General features: G+C 39.6%; 1 protein-coding gene across 2 annotated transcripts in view; it reads left to right on the forward strand.

The window, feature by feature from the left end:
• The window catches only part of LRRC36 (leucine rich repeat containing 36), a 91,893-nt gene extending 73,027 nt beyond the window's left edge, over positions 1-18,866 (forward strand). Inside the window, exons 7-14 of one of the 2 annotated variants that reach the window (XM_037816153.1) lie at positions 2,114-2,165; positions 5,474-5,899; positions 8,328-8,617; positions 11,427-11,592; positions 12,786-12,931; positions 13,713-13,836; positions 16,062-16,176; positions 18,007-18,866. In XM_037816153.1, the coding sequence (XP_037672081.1) occupies positions 2,114-2,165; positions 5,474-5,899; positions 8,328-8,617; positions 11,427-11,592; positions 12,786-12,931; positions 13,713-13,836; positions 16,062-16,176; positions 18,007-18,232 (1,545 nt within the window). In that variant the 3' untranslated portion in view covers positions 18,233-18,866. The remainder of the gene's footprint in view (positions 1-2,113; positions 2,166-5,473; positions 5,900-8,327; positions 8,618-11,426; positions 11,593-12,785; positions 12,932-13,712; positions 13,837-16,061; positions 16,177-18,006) is intronic. The other variant, XM_037816154.1, reaches the window with a different exon arrangement.
• The last annotated feature ends 2,526 nt before the right edge of the window (positions 18,867-21,392 follow it).

Consider the following 21,392-nt stretch of genomic DNA (forward strand, 5'->3'; position numbering starts at 1 on the left):
GTACTGTAAACAATCGAAGGTACGATTTGTTTTGTATGACTGCGTGGTATGTGAATATATCTCAATAAAATGAAGATTAAAAAAAAAAATGTAGCTTATGAGGGGTGACAATGGGATTGGGAAAACCATAAGGACCATACTCCCCTTTGTCTAGTTTATGGATGGATGAGTAGAAAAATAGGGGAAGGAAACAAACAAACAAACAGACAAAGGCACCCAGTGTTCTTTTTTACTTCAATTGCTCTTTTTTACTTTAATTATTATTCTTGTTATTTTTGTGTGTGTGCTAATGAAGGTGTCAGGGATTGATTTAGGTGATGAATGTACAACTACGTAATGGTACTGTGAACAATCGAATGTACGATTTGTTTTGTATGACTGCATGGTATGTGAATATATCTCAATAAAATGAAGATTTAAAAAAAAAAAAAATTTCAAGATAGACCATTGCACTTCCTCCCCAGGCAGTCCAACTCCCCCCTTGAGAAGATGTGCCTGTTCTTCCTTAAACTGAGCTGAAATCTGTCTATCTATAAATTCTACACATGGGTTCAATCCACTGGAACCACACAAAAGGAGCCAAATCCCTTTTCAACATGACAGTGCTTAAGTTATTTGAAAGCAACTCTCATGTTCCTTATAAACTGTCGCTGTTCTGGGCCAAACTTCTCTAGTTCCTTTAATCTTATAAGATCAAGAAAAATAAGGATCTCTAAGCCATGAACTTATGAGACTGTATATGAGTTAAACTTGAGAAATAAATATTAGAGTATGGCAATGACAGTAGCATTCTATTAAATATATCTCTTCATTCTCACACTTAATTTTTTTCATTCTCATACATTTTTAATAAAAATGAAAATACTATATATTTTTAATACTGAAAAATTCTTCCAATGAGCCAAAATAAAACCTGGAATTTTAGAAGTTGCTATCTAAATAAAAATTCAGGGACTCTAAGATTTATTTTTGTACCTCAAAAACAAGAAAATAAAATCATTTATTTTCATGGCCTGTGAGGTTTTGGAAAAAGAAGAACCTATCCTTCATTTAACTTCAACAAAGATCCCTTAAATTCAAGAGACTTCCTTTCACAAACACTCCAGGATTCCTGTAAACAAGGCTTTAATGTGAAATAGAAACTCTAGAAGAATCGGAAACCTCTCAACATTATTCAGTCACTTTGAGAAAAGACAAATTTATGAGATTCCAAAAAATGTCTCATTCTTTTCATCAATCTTTTTTTATTAAGTGTCAGAATTCAACTTCTACCTAAATGGGTTTAGTCTGCTGCAATCATCTTTCACACACAGATACAAAAGCAGGAATCACAGTGGATTGATGAAAATAGAAACAAAGCAGAAGTACATTAAAAAAGAAATTTGAATACAATGGCTTTAGAATCTGACAAACTCCGCTTCTCATTAGCTCTCATTGGGTTGGCTTCCAGAAAACACATACAGACAAAACTAATGTACGCTTATCAATTCATCTCTTTAAAGCCAGTATAATAATTCTGGCATTCCCTTGATCCTAAAATAAATAAACCAAGCTAGATGGCCACACATGATTGTAATAAATTTCCCCGAGTTTAAAAGGGACAGGACTAAAAAAAAAAAAAAAAAAAAAAAAACCTAGAGGGTTTCCATTTTCCTTCAGTCCTTGACTACTTATGCCTCAGATTAATTTTCAGCCAATTAAAACTCTCTTAGTAGCTTCTGTAGTTGACACCTCAGCCAGAGGGTAAAAAGTATAGGAGTCCTTTAAACAGAATTAAAATAGTTGGAGAAGGTGACTTCATCTAACTCCTATGCTGAGTTATCTAAAGCAGAAGAAATACAGTATTTCATTGTTTGGAATGTCCTTTATCTTCTAAGGATATTTTGCATTTTCAGAGTCTCCTTACCTGCTTCAAAGCAACTTTGGAATCTTCCTGTGTTGTGACTGTTGTATAGACTTAGTTCTGGACCTTTGCTTGAAGGTCTGTTTCCCTAGCTTGCAAGGATGGACTTCATCACTAATAGGAAAGTATTCTGAACCCCTGGTCTAGTAAGCTCTTGTCTGAATGCCCATGAACTCCTTTCTACCTAAACTTTCTTTTTTTTTTTTTTAGATGCAGGAAGCAGCAAGAAGGGAGATGTCAAGTGACAATCACCAGGAAGATGGTAAACAGTTTGTAATTTATTCCCCACACTAATCAGAGAAGACTAGATATGATGGGATGGGGCAGCGGGGGGTGGGGATGAAGATACCACAATCCTGGGCCCTATTTTGTCGACTCTTTTCTGCTTTCATGAGGGGCTGCCTTGGATACCTAGTGACCTGTGACCTCTTTTCTGCTTTTCTGGCCCCCTTTGTTCTTGACTTTTTGTATTTGCTGACTATTCAGCATTTCTTTTTCATATCTTTCTTGCCTTTTGGATTTAATATTTTTAGTTCATCTGTTTTTTCTACTGGTTTGGAAGTTATTTATACGCTGTTTCTATACTTTTAATATTACTTCAAAAACTACAATGTGTTCTTAACTTACATAATTTTAAAAGTGATCAATACCTTAACTCTTCTCTTGGGTAATGCAAAGGTCTTAGATCACTGTACTCCATTTTATCCTACTGACTTATATAATATTATTATGGAATTTAATTCTCTCTATATTCAAAAACCCCTAAAGATATTATTATTTTTTTAAATTCAGTTTTGTTGAGATATATTCACATACCATACAATCATCCATGGTGTACAATCAACTGTTCACAGTACCATCATATAGTTGTACATTCATCACCCCAATTTATTTTTGAATATTTTCCTCATAACAGAAAGAATCAGAATAAGAATAAAAAATAAAATAAAAAAGAACACCCAAACCATTCCCCCCCATCCCACCCTATTTATCATTTAGTTTTCATCCCCATTTTTCTACTCACCCCTCCATACACTGGATAAAGGGAGTGCAATCCTCAAGGTCTTTACAATCACACTGTCACCCCTTGTAATCTACATTGTTATACAATTGTCTTCAAGAGTCAAGGCTACTGGGTTGGAGTTTGGTAGTTTCAGGTATTTACTTCTAGCTATTCCAATACATCAAAACCTAAAAAGTGTTATCTCATATAGTGCATAACAATGTCCACCAGAGTGACCTCTCGACTCCATTTGAAGTCTCTCAGCCACTGAAGCTTTATTTCATTTCATTTCACATCCCCCTTTTGGTCAAGAAGATGTTCAAAATCCCACGATGCCGGGTCCAGATTCATCCCCGGGAGTAAGATATTATTTTTAATACAGTTGATGTTCATTTAAATTTATTCATGTATTTACCACTTTTTGGCTCTTCTTTCTTTTTTTTTTTTTTTTTTCATCTCAGTCTTTCCTTCTGATACCATTTTCCTCCTGCTTATAGTATATCCTGTAGAACTTCCTTTAGTGTGGGTCTACTAGTGATGAATTCTGCCTATTTTTTTGGTCTGAAAATGCCTCTATTTCATCATCATTCTTGAAGAAGAATTTTGCTGAATGTTCTGGGCTTTTGTGATTGCTTTTGAGAAGTCAGCTAGAAGTCCATTACTCCTTTAAGGATACTCTTTTTTTTTTCTGGCTGCTGTCGAGATTTTTCAGTTGTCTTTGGTTTTCTGCAGTTTCAGCATGAGGTGTGGATTTTTTTGTTTATCCTGTTTGGTATATATCATATTCTTGAAACTGTGAATTATATCTTTTGTTTGTTCTGTTCTGGAATATGCATCAAATATTGTTTGTGTCCATTCTTTCTCTCTGTTCTTTTGTTATGTCAGACATTTGTACTCTGCCCTCTTTGTCTCCTACTCTGTCTTTTGTATTTTTCATCTTTTTTGTCCGGTCTGCATTCGGAATAATTGCATTCTGCAATTTACTGACATTCTCTCCAATTAAGCTTGTCTGCTTAGTTCTTAATTTCAATGTGATATTTTTCAGTTCTAGACATTTGATTTGTTTTTGTTTTTGTTTTTGTTTTTCAAATACACTGGGTCACTTTTTATAAGCAGAAAATTTCCTGCTTCTTTTATGTTCCTTTAAACATAAAAGAGCATAGCTGTTTTTGTGGCTGTGTTTGTTAATTCCAGTATCAGATATTTTTATGGGTCTGAGTCTGTTGTCTGTTTTGTTTTTTGTTTGTTTGTTTGTTTGCTTGCTGGTTCTCATTCATGTTGTCTTATTCCATTTTTTTGTTCTATTTTGGTTTTGGCTGTTTGCTGGTCATTATATTTTAAAAATTATTTGTAGGAATAATTTAAAGTCTTGAATGAAGACTTTTCCAGAATAGATTTTCATTTGCTTCTACTAGGTGCCTAGAGATCACCATAATCCATGTTCAGGTCTTGAGGTTCCCTGAACCAGCCGGGTGATGGAAACCTGGGATACTAGTCATGCAAGAGCTGGTTTATTTCCAGTTTTCCTCTACTCTTAAGGTTGCATCTCTTTCAGGGTTCTATCTTAATGTGTGTGAAAGGGTGTGTGTATCACTCTCCTCTCCTTAGGTAGACCCTGGATTTTGACTTCTGTCCCCATCACCTCAAGAGACTTGAAGGTAAAAGTGACTTTGAGTGCTTGACTTACCTGTCTGAGTTCTTGCCGTTTCCTCGATTTTGGCCTGGAGATCCCTCACTATCTTGTTAGCCCCTTTGTCTTCAACAGGAGGGATAATCTCAATTATCTAATTTGTCATTACTTGAAACAGAAGTCCCTTGTTCTTAAATTCGTTTTTTGTCATCTAAAGATATTGTTCTACTACCTTTCCCCCCACTGTATACGCTGACTCTAGGTAAACATTGATATTCTTATAGGTCCTTGTGAGTTAAAAGGTACTTGGCTCCATTTTTTTTTTAATGTGACTTACTCAGTTATAGTGTTTTTTGTTTACTAAGGAAGTCCTTCAAGCATGTGAAGCTCTGAAAGTACCAAAGAGCAAAGAGCCTTCTCTTTTGGTTTGCTGCTCTGCTTACCCACGTTGAGGCTTTTTGGAGATGACAGATGCAGCTGTCAGAGAAATGCTTTATAGCTGGGTCAGTACCTAGGCCAGGGATTTTCATAGGTTTCACATTTCCTGCCTTTTGGGTTAGGATAGCGTTCCCAGTGGGTGAACCCTAGAACCTCTGGGTAGGGTTTGGAGGTGGGAGTGGGCTTAGCTTTATTGCAAGGAATCTGTGAAATCATAGACCCACCAATTATTGTATATGACTAAACACATAAAATCACAACCATTGTCAGGTGGGGGTACATCAAATTTTTTTTATATGAAAATGGTGCCTAGAAAACTTGGTTGTTATGGTTCAATATGGAAGTCCTTTCAAAACTTTATGCTACCATTTATCAAAATTCTAAACCTTCCTGAGAACTTTTGCTGGTAGACAAAGAAAATGTCCAGTGAACAGAGGTACCTCAGCTGGGCCAAGAAGAATTCTCATTGTGTTTTGTTTTCTTTTTCCTTAATGGTTAGAATTCAGATGCTACTCACCTCATCAGTCCAGAGTCCGATCCCCAGAGAAGATGGCTAGAGAAGGGTACCGGGTATCTTTTCTGGACAATAAGTCTTCAGGTGCTTCTCCGGAAAAGGACTTGATGCCAAAACCTGATACTTATCAGATTACTCACGATGCCTCATTGGGTAAACGCCTGGATGTGGGAGACTCTAGCCAGATCCATCCCTATCAGTTACCTTCAGATGTTGGTCTGGAAAATTATGACAGCCATTATCCTCCAACTCTTTCCCTCCATGGAAGTCTTGGTAAAAGGCCTCAGAGAAGCAATAGCATAAAGCCTTCAAATGACATGAAAGCCACCGCATCCCATTCCTTTGGAGACATTCTGACTTCTCTGTCTAACCCTGACTCTAGCACCAGAAGGCTTTTGAAACTTAGTTCAGGTAATACCTCCCTGTTAGTTTACAGGTCTTTTCAATAAGTGTGGAGACAGAGGGTATAACTGGCAAATTTGGAATGACATTTCCTAAATTGTATTAGCATTCTTAAATTGCATTTCAGGGTCACCATTGGCCCATGGAACCTTCAGGAATCTGCAGGGTGTGAATATAACATGGTAGATACATTAGAGGAAATTTTTAGCAATGTGAGCTTCATAACTACATGTTGTTTTAGTTAAATAGCATCTTGGGATGTATTTCTAGCATCCTTTAGTCTTCGCTGACCATAGTCACTTCTACCCTGAATTACTTTCAGAAGAAGCTTTTTGCAGAGTAAGTGATGGAGACAACTTGAGTTATTTATTAATTCATTTGAAAAAATGTATTGAACACATACTGTGTGCCTACTGTGTGCCAGGCACATGGATACAGGAACAGACAAACTAAGCTACCTACTTTCATGGAGCTTACATTCTAGTAGGATAAAGCAGATCATAAGCAGATTAACACATGAAGACATGTCAGGTTATAAGTGTTGTGAAGAAAAAGAATATAAGGGTATAAAGAGTAATAAGAAGGAAGTAATCTAGTGGGCAAGGAAAGCTTTTCTGATGAAGCTATTATAAAAGTAGCGATCTGAAATAGGACTATAAGCCATGTGGATAACCAGGTGAAGAGCTTTCTAGACAATGGGAATAGTAAGTTGAAGGTGCCTGAGGCTGGAACATGCCTGGTATGTTCAAGGAACAATGAAGAAGCCAGTGTGGCTGCAACAGAGAGCAAGGTGAAGGATATAGATGAAGTCAGAGAGGTCACCAGTAGTTTATTCTAGGTGAGATTGGAAGCCATTGGAGGGTTTGTAGCAAGGGAGTGGCATGATCTGACTTAAGAATTACTCTGGCTCCAGGGTTGAGAATAGGCCTATGGGGAGCAAGGGTAAAAACAAGAAAACAGTTTAAGAGGTTAGAATCCATATGAGAGATAGCAGTGGACATGGTGAGAAGCGGTCAGATTCTGAATGTGTTCTGAAGGTACCCCATGGTTTGCTGATGAATTGAAGATAAAGTGAGAGAAAAAGAGTCTAGGATTGACTCCAAGGTTTTGAGTCTGAATAACTGGAAGAATGGAATTATCAATTACCTAGATGGAAAAGATGGGAAGAACGGGTTTTAGAGTAGTTATTAAGAGTTTGGTTTTAAACAAGTTAGGTTTTAGGTACCTATTTGGTAATTAGACATAATAGTTTAGAGTTCAATGGGAAAAGTGGAGACTGGAAATATAAATTTGGAAATTATAAGTGTAAGGACAGCATTAAAACTGTAGGACTGGATGAGATCTCACATAGGGAATGAATAGAGATGAATGAACATCTGAGGACTGATCCCAGGCCTTCCAACAATTAGAAATTGAGTGGAAGAAGAGAAACCATCATGGAGACCAAGAAAAAAGCAGCTTGTAAGGTCGGAGAAGAAAAAGCCACATGGGAGTGGTATCCTGGAAGCCTAGTGAAAAATGTGTTGCAAGGACAGTGTGATCAATACTTTGTCAGATGCTTCTGAAAAAGTAGGGGTGAGCTTGGGACCAAGAAATGATCATGGTATTTGGCAACACAGAAAACCTTAGTGAGCAGCTTCAGGGGAGGCATGTGAACAAAAGCCTTATTGAGGTAAGTTCAAGAGAGAATTGGAGGAGAGGCAATAGAGGGTAAATATACAACCCTTCAAGGAGTTTTGCTGTAAAGAGACAGAGAAGTGGAACGGTAAATGGGGAAGGTATGGAGTCAAAGAGGAGAACCATTGATGATGCAGGAGAGAGAAAGGACAATTACAAGGAAAAATCCTTGGGCAGTCAGTGGACAGGTCAGTCTTAGAAGCACAGACAGTTCGTCTGTTGTAAAAAGAAAGAAGAGGGTTTATGGGTAAAAATACAGAGGAGTTGGTACATTTAGTGATGAGATCACCTACACGTTCTCTTTGATTGCCTGTTCTCAGTGAAATAAAGGAGGTCAACAACTGAAAGTGAGGAGGGGAGGAGAAGGTATTGGAAGTTTGAAGAGACAAGAAATGTGAAATATTTGTCCCAGAGAATAGAAGAGTAAATAGGCCAGAGTAAATATATTAGGGTAGCTGGACAGTACTAAGGACCCATTTAAGACAGTGGTCATGAGTTTAAAGTGAGGGTGGTCAAAACAGAATCATGTTGTTCTCCAGCAACATCTGTTGCTCTGGTGTAGGCTTTGAGTAGGTGGACAGTTGGACTTAACAAGAATTGGGGTTTTTTCGGGTGGAGGGAGGGAGAAATTATCTGAGGATTGAGGGTGTGTGCTAGGGAGTGATCATTCAGGCCCTTGGACTCTAGGCTGGGTAAGAATGGAAGTGAGACATGAGGTAGCTGATGGGCAGGTTGATCTCCCAGCCTGTTTCCTCCACAGATCTGTACGCCACAACCCATTTCAACAGTGACCCTGCCCTGCTGGTCAGTGTAGAGCAGCAGTTAACCACCAGCCTTGGTGATTTAACACCAGCACATGGTTCTTTGCCACACAACTCAGTCCTGGGAAACTCTCTGCGGACACTACGGTTGCCTTCTGGGACATCAGAAGACAGAGAGATTCTGACCAAGGCATCATTAAGCCCATCAAAGAGAGGATTCAAACGGAAGGATAATATCCTCGCTACTCTGAACCCAAAGCATGGTTTTAGAGATACTACAGGCAGCGAGGCAAGTGTTGGCTTATTTGTGCTTGTGCAAGGAACACGTCAGGTCCAAGATGAGAATAGGATGCTGTTGGGACTGGCAGTGGTTCTGGCCCAGAGTGCCAGAAATTCAAAGGGATTTTCAGAGGCCAAGGGTAAACACTGCCAGGCCAAAACCTGTGATTTGTCTGCCTTTAGGAAAATCATTCCCCCTCTGCTGCCATTTCTCATTTCTGTCACTGTCCCTGATCTACTTCCAGAGCACAAACATGGCAGGGAAGTACTTTGATAAGAAGTGCTGGACAGTTTACCAATAGAAAGGAAGGCCGAAGTTGCAGAGGCCTCAGGGTTGGCTGAAAATTGATCTCTGTATCATTGATGTTTATAATCTCCTCATGTTTGCACATTTGTTTCTTATAAAAGTATTGCTATTCTGTGAAGAAATTAATCTTATTCCAATTTTTTTCCAAAGTAGTGGCACACAGAAGAATTAGATTATCCAAGAGATTTTTAGCTGAGAGTGGTTCTGAGAATGAACAAAAAATTGAGAACAATTGCCACATAGACCATGCAGTGTGATGATATTGTGCAATACAACCTCATGATTATTCAGTTTTTACTAATCAACAATTTTTGTTAAATCAGAAACTGTCGTCTTCATCTGATTCAAAAGTATCTTCACTAATGGGTCCAATAACTAGATTATAAATGTTTTTGGGCATTTATGTTTTTGATCCATTAGTATTCGTGTGAGCTATTTGCTTGCTTTTGCCCCTCCTTCGGGTACATTCCGCCGGGGAGAATGCCTTTCTCATTCCTCTCTTATACTGTTTAACTGTTATTCTCCAGGTCCTACTTCCATCAGTATGTCTTCTTCTCTCCATTTACAGGAACCACAGCTCTCGGTCCCCTCATCCCCTCTTTTCCCTTGGACTGTCCATGATCCTTTGTCATGAGTCATTTGTCATTTAATCATGTACTGCCCTTTAAGGAAGTGAGAGATTTGATCCAAAACAACTGTTTCCAATCACTTATTTTTCAGTGTTGGAAATCTTTGGGGGTGGGGGGATGGGTTTACAGATTTTTTTTTTAATATTTTTCTTTAAATATCATTTGTTCAGTTTTCAGAACTTTGGAGGCATGGGCAGGGGTTGGGAGTGGTTATGGTTTGTTGCACTAAAGGGGGCAGTTTGCAATACTTACTTAGCTTTTTGGTCTCTTCCCCCCCCCCCCCCATTTTCAGTCATTGATGCCTAGTTTACTAGACGAGAGAACTGTTTGTTAATGTATTTAGGGTGAAAGGTACAGCAACACTTTGGGTATTTAGGATGCTGTGTTCATAAGACACGTTCTAGGAAATGTTTTCACCTCTATTTCATGTTATGTTAAAATAGCAATTACAATCTCAGTGCTCTTCTCTGGATGGTCTTAGAAACTCCCACTTCTTTTTTCCCATTAGACATTATTTTTCTTTATATGGAAAGCTTTAAAAGAGCTGCTTGAATATAAATATTAAAGAAACATACTGTTCAATTTCTAGAAAGGTGTAAGTCAAAAAATTGCTAAAAAGAAAAGAGCATTTGAAAAGCTTTAAAAATGATCCCATGATTTTAAAAATCTCATGATTCACAGTTAAACTATACATGGATTTGTGATTAGAAAAATGTATCATATTTTGATTAGACAAATTATAAAAATTAATGAAAATGTTGCAAAACAAGCCATTAGGCATAATTTGCTGAAAATTAAAAGGCTCATAAAACTTTATCCTAAAGTTCATAAAAATTATCCCCAAATCTCACCAGATTGTGATAAATGAAAGAAAATGCTTAAAGCTATATAAAAGTTTCCAAATTGCTCCATGATACACATACAAAATTACCAATACATGAAAAAACAATGACAGTAAATATTAATTTTTGTTGCATCCCTTTACATTGGACTTTCAATGATTTTTCTCCCCAACCAGGTTGTTAACTTCTTAAGGGCTCGGACCTCATCTTTTACCTCTTCATATTCCCACAGTCCTTATACAGTCCTCTCAGTACACATGATCTTAGTTTAATACATATCTGTCAAATAAATATTTATGCCATTTATAGAAACTTTCCTTCTATTTAGGCCACATCTGTGAACCAAGTCATAAATATCATTGTGGTGTTCTGCTTCACAGTCGTCAGATGTAGCAAAATTTGTTAATCACCTATAGTTTTTCACATCAAAAGGACCAAACATTGAGAAATAATTTGACTGTTCTTAATATATATCAGCTTTCTTGAAGTCCATGAGACCCTGCAGGAAAGATTGGTAGATAGATCTGCTCAGTAAAATTCATAATTGTTTTTTATTCATTAAGACATGATATATATGATATTTACTGAATAAAAACTATCTTTAGTACTGGCTCCAACAATAACATTTAAAATGCTATAAGACATTTACTGTATATTAATATGTTAAATATAAGCCTATTATAATTTTTATTAAATTACTCTCCATTTTTATTTTATGATATATTTTTTAAAATGTTCTGCAGTTAAATCTTTCCATATTATATAACATAATACATTGAACCACAGATGGTGTCAAACAATACACTTTTTGTTTTCTTCTGAAACCCCTACAGAAAATTGTGATAGAAGATATTGTTACCTTTGAAATTATCCTTGAATATCTTATTGTATTTGCCTTGGACATATAGAATATGCTATTCAAATACAAACTGAAAGAAGAAACCATTTTTTCTCTTTTTTTAAATATTAACACTTTAAATGTCTAGATTTTTACTTCCCTATTATGTAAGAATGACAAATTGTTGGGGTTTTTTTCTTGAGCCTCTCTCTAGTAACCTGGGTAGTTTGCATGGTTTGCCAGGAAACCACAGTCCCCCGATCTCTGCCAGAACCTCCCATGTGGCCACTGTCCTCCGACAGCTCCTGGAGCTTGTGGATAAACACTGGACCGGCTCTGGCTCCCTCCTTCTCAACAAGAAGTTCCTCGGTGAGTGAGCCGGGAAGGGCTCGGCTCTCTCTTCTGCTCTGTGTTCCCCTAGAGGCCACTTGGCCCCCTTAACCTGCAGAGAAAATTGTTCTCCTTATCAGTGACCAAAACTTCTCGGAACACTATAATTAACAAATCTCTGCATTTCTCTCACATTCTTCTTCCCTGGTTTTGTTTTGTTTTGTCTTGTTTTAATGCACTCTTTTCTCACGTACCAACTGTTTTGTTCCTCTCGTGATTTTTTTGTAGCCTTTAGGTAATATACACAGTGACCTGATGTGAAAAAGACTGGTCATGTTAATGACTACAGAAAGATTTTATAATCCTTGAGAAAGTGCCAGAAATATAACAGAAATGGGGCTTGATCATTAGGGTTCTGAGATAACTATCAAAATGTTATGATTTGAAAAACTATAGATGAGCTAATGACCTGGACTCTCATTAGGGGTTCTTTAGAAAAATGGGAATAAAGTTTTGCAAATATTGGTCCCATGGCTTTTTCTGTTGTTTAATGGAAAAAGAATTTGAGGGGCTTTTGGTGGTGGTAAAAATAAGTAAAAGCTTAGAGAAAGACAGATTATACCTTGTGATAAAATTGTATTCAATTTACATAAACACACCAGCAATTATTATGTTAGATACTGTTCTAAGCACTTTACATATATTAATTTATGTAATCCTTGAAACAACTTAAGAAGTATGTGCTATTATTCTCCCATTTTATAGTGAGGAGACTGAGGTAACGTAAATCTTCCCAAGGTCCCAGAGTTTGTAAATGGACTTTAAAAAAAAAAAAAAAAAAAAAAGTAAGTAAAAACTAGAAACTTGAAAGTTTTGGGATTTGACTTTTTCTTTTTTTTCCTAATTCTAAATGGACATACAGGGAGAAGAACTCCTGACCCAGTTATTTTCCTTCCAACATTGGCCCTTTGGGCTCATTTTGTAGGAAATTATCCCCTGTAGCTACTCATGACTAGGGAATGGTGCAGTTCTTCTCACGAGGGTCTGCTGTCGTTTCTCCTGTGAGAATGTGGGATAGAATTGCTTGTCCTTCATAAAAAACTGCTCACGGCTACTTATTAAATTCTTATAAAACAGCAATATTAGATTACCTTATTTGTCCTTCAGAGCTGGTAGTTATTGACTAGGAATTCTGTGCTTTAGCCTGTGTGCCCAATCTGAATTTTTGGCAGGTCCTGCCCGAGACTTGCTCCTGAGCTTGGTGGTCCCCGCTCCTTCTCAGCAGTGGTGTCGCTCACACCCTGAAGACACTTCGAAAACCTTCCACAAGCGGGAGATGGAACTGAAGGAGGCTGGGCAGCTGGTCCCTGATGACATGGTATGCCTTTTCATCTTCCTTTCCTGTGCTTCCTTTACTAGAAAAGGACGGAGTATCAGAACTAGAAGAGCTTGGTGCCCTAACGATTATCCTCACCATGAGCCTCTAGACATTCTGGAACCCAATATTGAAAAGTCAGTCTGGGCAAATCGGAAACACAAAACTTTCCAGGACAGGGACAACTTGGAGATTCTGCAGGGATGACTAAATCCTAGCCCTAATCCAAAAATTCCAAAGGAAAACTTGGAATGGAAAAATGAAAGACCCTAGGAGTGAAGACACTTAGGATCATATTCTTTGAAGGTTATGGTTTTGTTCCGATGAGGGAGGGTGGATTTCTCTGGGATTTTCCTTCATCCCTCCTGATGGAGCTGAGGGTCTTTCGGGGACATTCCGAGAGCATCCTGCTGCCCTGGCTCTGAGAGAGGAAGAAGGGACTCATATCACCAGACGTGTTTCCCTGTTCTTAGCATGAAAGGATTTTCAGATACCAAGTTCAGTTCTGGAGTCTTAGAGAGGTGACTCAGAATGGCCACTTGTCAAACGACCACTTGTTCTGCAAGAGTAGTGCATAACTCAGGAAGAATCACAACTACATGTGGTAAATTTGTTTGTGGCACTTGCGCTGTGTTTGCCAATGAATTAAAATGCTCATAAGTCAGAAATGCTGACCTCCATTCAGTTTATCACCAAATAGTGGAAAGAGGTTTTCAGTCCTCTAAAAGTCTTCTTCAGAATTCCAGATTCTTGATATGGTTGTATTTTGTTTTCTGATCTAAAGGAAAGTTTGAAGCAAAAACTGGTCAGGGTGCTGGAAGAAAACCTCGTTTTGTCAGAAAAAATTCAGCAGTTGGAGGAAGGTGCTGTCCCCTTGACTGTGAGTGGGCACCAGTCCCATGCTTATGGTAGGTCCGTGAAAGCCATGTGTGGTTTGTCCAAAGGCCACTGTTTATCTCTAGATGACCTGTTGAGAAAGCTTCATTATCTAGAGGTCACAATCAAGAAAAGACAGGACTTCCTTTGGCTCACTTGGTTGTTACATGGAAACAATCATCTTGCCTCAAACAGAAAGTTGTTTTGCAGGTGACTTGAATTACCAGATGAAGCTCTTTGTTAGTGTAAAGCATGTTCAAGTGTTAATACTGTCATTATTTTGGAGAATGGCACTTGTTTTTTCTGATTATAGCAATAGAATGTGTTCTTTACAGAAAGTTTGAAATGTAATCCCACCGCCCAGAGAAAACTACCATTAGTGTTTCGGTATATTTTCCCCAACCTTACTTCCCTCCATATATTTTTTACTCAAATTTTAAATTTGTGTCCCAATTTTTTAAAATAATTTACATGCAATAAAATGCGCACATTTTAAGTTTGACGAGGTTTGACAAATGAATACACTCATTTAATCACATCCCAATCAAAATAATGGAACATTTCTGTTACTCCAGAAAGTTCCTTCATACCCCTTTGCAATCAGTTTCCCCCATTCTCCACCCCAGGCAATCACTGACCTGATTTCTACATCCTTATGTTATTAATTTAATAATATAAGCATTTCCCATAATGTCACATGGGTTTACCACAATTTATCTATCTAGTTTTCTATATAATTGTTTCTGATGTTTGTTATTATAAATAAAGCTGCCATTATTCATAATATAAATAATCCTGAAGAATTTCCAAATATTCAAAAGAAAGACCTGAAATGGAAGAAAAGACTCTAGAGTGAAACTGCTTCTCTAGGTTTGTCTTTTCTTCCTCCTAATGGAGCTGAGAATCCTAATATCTCTAATATTATAAGTAATAATATTATATAGTAATATGTAATAATGCTGCTACTAATATCTATGTACACAAATCTTTGTGCACATTTCAGACCATTTTCCTAGGAGACAGTTCTAGAAGTAGAATTGGTGCATCCCAGAATGTGGACATTTTTAAGGCTTTTGTTACACATTGCCAAATCACCCTCAAGAAAGGCTGTTTCCATTTACACTCAACATCAGCAGAATGTCTTTTTCATTCCACTCTTGCCAACATGGGTATTTTTTTTAAATTGCCACTGTGATAGGTGAAAAATAATATGCCATTTAAGTCTTGATTGTACTGCTTTTTATTGGCATAGTTTAGGGTAGTATTTTAGATAGTCTACCCTCTACCTTAAACCTGTAGCTCAGCACTCATAAGCAAACATCAGAGGCATTTGAATTTATATGACAGACTTGATTTGGAAGTCAGCACTGTATTTCCAGAGTTAATCTAAGCACTGTCTGATACAAGCCTGAATAATCAAGGCCTCAGGTCTCCATTTACTAACTCTGAGAATAAGTAGGTGTTTGTTCAGTAGATACCTACTTTCAATCAGCCACAAGGGCCAGTACAGTATTTTGGCTTACTGTGATAAATACAGGTGTTGCAGCCCTGTTTCCCACCTTCTAGAACCTTGTTACTCAAAGTATGATCAGCAGCATTAGCATCACCTGGGAGCTTGTTATGCACGAATACTGGGCCTCACCGCAGACCTGCTGAATCAGAGTCTGTGATTAACAAGATTCCCAGATGATATGTACGCATATCAAAGTTTAAGAGGCACTGTTCTAGAAGACTGAATTCCTTAGGACCAGAGTTCCTGTGATCTTACCTACCTTATTAGTTCAGGCAGAGCTAAATGTGCATGTCTTGGCAACAAATTCAGTTTCCACAAACACTCATTGAGTTATTGCTATGTGCCTGACACAGTTCTAGTTGTTTTCACAAATTGTATAGGGAGTGAAGGACATATATTCACAAACCAGAGAATGCAGAGAGAGACCAAGTGTTTGCTGACTGCTTATGCTAAGTAAGACAGGTCTCAGCAGTGCTATGGGGCAGGGGTTGTTAGTTCTAATGAAACTCAGAATTAACATGTGCAATATTAAGTGACTGGGTTTTAATTCAGATCTGTCTGTTGCCAAACTCCATCCTCTTGCTATCATGTCTGCTGTTTCCAAGGGAGGGGGTAGTGAATGGAGAGTGGAGGTGGGTGCAGTGGAGCTCCCAATTCTTCAGGATGTCCACCTGAAACTTCTGCTCTGCTCAAAGACTAGTGGCTTGGAATCCTGCTCACCCCTGGCTACTGTACCCTTTGTAGATGATCTGCTGCGCAAAAACCAACAGCTGAACATGCAAGTGGCCTGCCTGAACCAGGAGCTGGCCCAGCTGAAAAGGCTGGAGGAGACAGTGGCCCTTCTCCATGAAAGTCAGAGGTAGGAAAAGGTCTATGGTTTCTGGAGGTGGATGTTTACTTTCCTTTATCTTTGTTTTATTTGGCAAGTTAATATCTCTCCACTTTGCAAACTAACTCCCTAATGTGAGTAAACCTCCGATATCTGGGCCAGTTAGGTCAGGGATCAGAATACTGACTGCTTTCTGGGACACCCTTGGTGACTTGCAATACCTCGATCCATTAGTGGTTTCTCCCTGGGTCTAACGGGACCTTTGGGTCAGCAAGCTTTCCTTGGTCACTTATGTACCCCTGAGATCAGCCCTCTCGCTCCTTTGGAAATTGTCTGCCTGTGACAGTCACAGAAGAGATGTCCAGAGCACTCAATAGAGAGTGAGGGGGAAAGAGTCCAACCAAGGACATGTTCTCTTCAGAAGCGCTCCATAGCATCATCCTCTTCAAGAACAGTACCCTCAAGATACAGGCTAGGAAAATCGTGAAGCGACCTCAAGACTATCGGTACATTTAGAGAAGTCCTTGAAATGTTATGATGTTCAAATATGAGAACCCCATCCCTAAACCTTCAACTCCAAACTTCACTTCCTCATTTTCGTTGGAATAGCTTCATATCCAGAGGCTTAGACCTAGACATATTCCGGCTGGCTTTAAAAACAAACAAACAAGAAATTTCCTTTATATTTCAAACATAGAAGTAAAGAGAATAGCATAAAGTCATGATTCTCAAACTTGGATGTGCATCAGAATTGCCTGAGGGACTTGTAGAAACACAGATTTCTGGGCCCCACCTCAGAACTTCTGATTCAGCAGGTCTGGGATGGGAACTGAAAATTTGCATTTCTAATAAGTTTCCAGGAGGTGCTGTTGCTCCCTGTCTGCAGACCATACTTTGAGAGCATTAGGATACAACTCGTCAGGGATGTACGGTCAAATTACTGTATTTTATTGTAACTTGAAATAATTCCTCTGTGTGTTGTTAAACCATCAGCTTAATATACAGGATCATTTGTTTCCTTTTCCTTTTGATTTTTAGGGAATCTTTTATTATTTTGCTTTAATCTTGGAACATTTACATGGTACCAAAGTCAAATCTACAAAATTAGATAAATTCAGGAAAGTCTAGCTTCCTTTCCTTTCTCCTCTATTCTTTCCACTAGCCTTCCGTTATCCATGTGGCTGTCCGTTTGTATTCCCCCTTTCTTAGATAAGAAGGGGCATATGATACATAATGTTGCTTTAACATTTTATCTTGGAAATCAGTTCACAGTGTTGTATAGAGTTAGTTCTCATTTCTTTTTACAGCTATAGTGTGGTTGTACCAATTTATTAGTCCTCTGTCGATGGACATTTGGTTAATAGTATTTTACTGCTACGAATGGTGCTGCAATGAATAGCATTTTGCATACCCTTTTTTGACTGTGTCTAGATGAATTTTAATATTAGATGGGAATCCAGAGTCAAGAATACAGTTGTGATTAGCACCATTAGTTCATTTTAGAGGCAAGATAAGATTACAAGAAGTAGAAGTTAAAGTTTTGGGATGGAGATCAGAGGCCTGGCCAGGGGCCAATCTCCCAGTGCTTCTACTTACATCACCATGAAAGTGCTTTGGAAAGAATCAAATGAGCACTATATAAAATATGAAATATGTTATTGCCACAGTCAGTCTGAAACATACTCAAACAAAACTGTAATGCAAATAGAAATTGCTGCCTGCTTTTAAAATAACCCAGTCCTAATTTGAACATTTCTTTCTATTTAAAGGTGTTACTTCATTTTACATTTGTCTTTAGCAAACATTTCAGATCTATTTTGCTTTTATGATTTCATGACTGCTTTTTCCTCCGTGCTTCAGATCCCTGGTGGTAACTAATGAGTATCTGCTGCAGCAGCTGAATAAAGAGCAAAAAGTTTATTCTGGGAAAGCACTCCTGCCTCCTGAGAAGAATCATCATTTGGGGAGATCATCACCCTTTGGGAAAAGCACACTGTCTTCCTCATCACCAGCGGCACATGACACCAGTCAGTATCTAATTCAGAATGTCTCAGATGCTGTCCCAGAGCCTAGTTTATGGAGCTAGCATTGAACACCTTCACCACAGCTTCCCTCCCATTGATGGAGGGTTCTCAGGACCACTGCCACCAGCACGGTGGTGTTTACCCACAAAGATGAAGAAAAAAACGTACTCTGGTTACACTGTGTTGCTTTTCCTTTTTATTTCTCCTTTTATCTCCTCCCATCAAGTCGTTCTTTCCTTCTGCCCACAGAAACAGTTGGAAGTTGGTTCTAGGCATTGTACCACATAAAAACATTTGGCTGAAAATCTTGAAAATGGAAAAACACTAGACATTTTTCCTCAGAGTCAGGTGAAACTGTGTGGTAGAAAGTTAAGAAAGAACATCTGAGGTCAGGTGTCTTTCGTGTTAGAAGAATAATGTTAGGGAAACCACATTTATTCATCAAAGATGTTCTGAGTTTCCTCACACCATAGTGAAAAGGTGACAAGGTCTGGTATCTGCCCTGGAGCAGCCAACAATTTAGAGAAAAAAGCAAAAATTCACATGATGGAGCTCAAAGCTTAGAATTGGTACCAAACAGGCCTAAACAAAATCCTAAAGATGCCCCAAAGAGGGAGAGAGGGTGAGTAATTTCCTGCTTTGGGGAACTGGAGATAGCTTCAATGGGGACTTGAGTGGAGGCTTGCAGAATGAGTTGAATGTTAGCAGGTAGAGGGGATGCAGAGCCTCCCAGGCCAACAGTGCAGAGCAGGAGAGCCTGGAACCCCCAGAAGGATCATGGGGCAAGGCAGGAGGTAGGGGATAGACACTTGATCAGATCTAAGTTCTAGAATAATAACTTGTGACAATGTGGATCATGGACTGGCAGGAGAGGGACAGTGGCTGAGGGCCCAGTGGATGTCTGTGTCATTGGTCCAGGAAAGAGATGGAAAATGGACAGAGAGGATAGGCTCAAGAGCACTTTTGCAGGATGGATCACCAGAACTTGGTGAGTAGTAGGAGTCAAAGAGTGACCCAAGATTTTGAGCATGAGGCCTAGCTGGTGACAGTGCCACTAACAGACACTAGGCACTCAGCAAGTTGAGCATTTCTAAGGGGAGTCTGGAGTGCCAGGGACCCCTTCACTGAGGTGGGGTGGGGAAAGGACAACCCAGCTGGCAATCAAAATCTTGAGTAGAGATCATCTCATGTGTTCGTTTGACATTGGACTAGGCTCAATGACGGGTATTGACAAATTGGGAAGACGAACAAAATGTATATAATTAATTATGATTGTGGTAAGTACCACAAAAGAGTGTTATATGGTGCTGTGAGAATGTATAACGGGAACCTGTCCTACCCTGGGAAGTGTGGTGTCAGGAAAATGTCCCCTGAGGAACTGAGTTTTCAACTGAGACCTGAAGAATGAACAGGAGGTTACTAGGCAAAGTACAAGGCGTATGGGCAAGAGCAATGGGGAGAAGCTGCAGAGAGAAAAAGCATTTGCAAAAGCCAGGAAATGGGAAGGAACCGGTCCCTTCCAGAAACTGAGAGTCCTGGAAGGAGGTGAACAGGAGCTAGGTCATAGGGCTCCATGAAGATTTTGGACTGGGAAGGCAGAAGAGGGACAGATTTGGGTTTGTAGAAGAGTCCTCTGTAAGAAGAATGGATGGGCAGTGGGGTCAGGTAGGGGAGAAGAAAGAGTTGCTAGAGACCCAGGAGGAGGCTGGTGCAGCCCAGGCTAGAGATGTAACTTCCAAAGGTGTTAGCTTTGGGCTCATGAGGCACAGTCTTTCTTTTAATCTTGATTGATTTAAAAATCAATGGGAAAAGATCATAAAAGTGGTACGAGGTGCGTTTTCTGCTCCAGCCAACTCCCAGGTAGTGATGTTGCCAGACGGAGGGTGAGGGAACATCAGCCTAAGGCCATGTTGTATCCTCTTCATCTTCAGTCACATCAGAGAGAAGCAGGTGGAAGGATTAGACACGTATTTGCTCCTCAGACTCGGGTGCTATCAGAGCAGGAGAGCTAGCACCTTAATAGTGAAGTTGAAGGTCACAACCTAAATCATATTTTAAGTTATAAATAAACTCCACAAACCTCAGGATTTTATGTGGACAATCGGGATCACTTGGCCTCCAAAAGGAGCATGTACAGAGAGGAGCTCTAAGTTCCTATGAGCTGTGTGGCTCCCTGAGAGAGCTAGAGTGAGCTCATGCTCCGTGGAAGAGTCAGGGAGAACACCCACCCCCTACCCCAGCCCCGCTTTCCTGGGCCTGTCATCACCCCAGGTAGGGAGCCTCGGTCAGTGGCCTTGCAGCCCTGAGTTGTCATATTTCAGGGTCCCAGCTCAGTGTACAAGCTAACCTACTGGGCAGACTGTCAGGGAAAATAACCCACTTCTCTCTCCAACTCCACTCCCTTCCTCCCGCTATGGACATCTAATAATGCCAGCCCCAGAATGACATGTTCAGGGCACTTCTAAGGAGGAACAAAGAGCCTGACCCAGACCGAGCTGCCTTCCACCTGCTTTTCAATTGTCACTGAAAGGGGCTGGCTCCACCCCTAAGGAGAAGGGCAGCCACTCTGACTGGTTTGGGCTTCCCCCAGCTGTCCATAGAGGGTTTTTGATGGCTCTGTCCCACAAGTGGCTTCCTTGCCCATCCTGACTTTGTGAGTAAGTTTCCAAAGCTTTAGACCATGATGAGGCCATGGGAGGGGGTGGAGCAGTGATGATGGGGCTGAAGTGGCATTGTTTGGTCAGTTTTATCATTTATCAGATTCTTCCTGGCTTTGCGGGGGGTGCCTTGATTTTCAAGAAGAGGGGGCTTTACTCCTACAAGGTAGAGCTCTGGGCCTCAGCCAGTTCTCTCTCTGGCTAACCACAGTCCACACTGGCAGTAACGGGAATGGCCAAGCTGTTCCTCCCCCCAACCCCAACACACACACCCTGGATGGTTCTCTCACTTGGATCTTGTATACCTGGGAGTCTGCCCCAGTTTGAAATGTGGTTGAATTCTTTTCACTATGAGGATATTTTAGTAAGTGGAGGATTTGGGTTTCACCCCTATTGTGCTCATTTAAGTAAAGCTTGCAATTCCAGCAAATTCCCCAAGGCTGGAGGAATCATTCCTCTTAGAATTTTCTGGCAGAACCTATAGAACTCTCTGAAACCCATACCTGGGCAGTGTGAGGCGACGTGGTCAGGTGAGTGGAGGAGGAGGCTCTGCTGTGGCCAGGGC

The sequence above is a fragment of the Choloepus didactylus genome, chromosome 22 (genome assembly GCF_015220235.1).
Source record: "Choloepus didactylus isolate mChoDid1 chromosome 22, mChoDid1.pri, whole genome shotgun sequence".
NCBI lineage: Eukaryota > Metazoa > Chordata > Mammalia > Pilosa > Megalonychidae > Choloepus > Choloepus didactylus.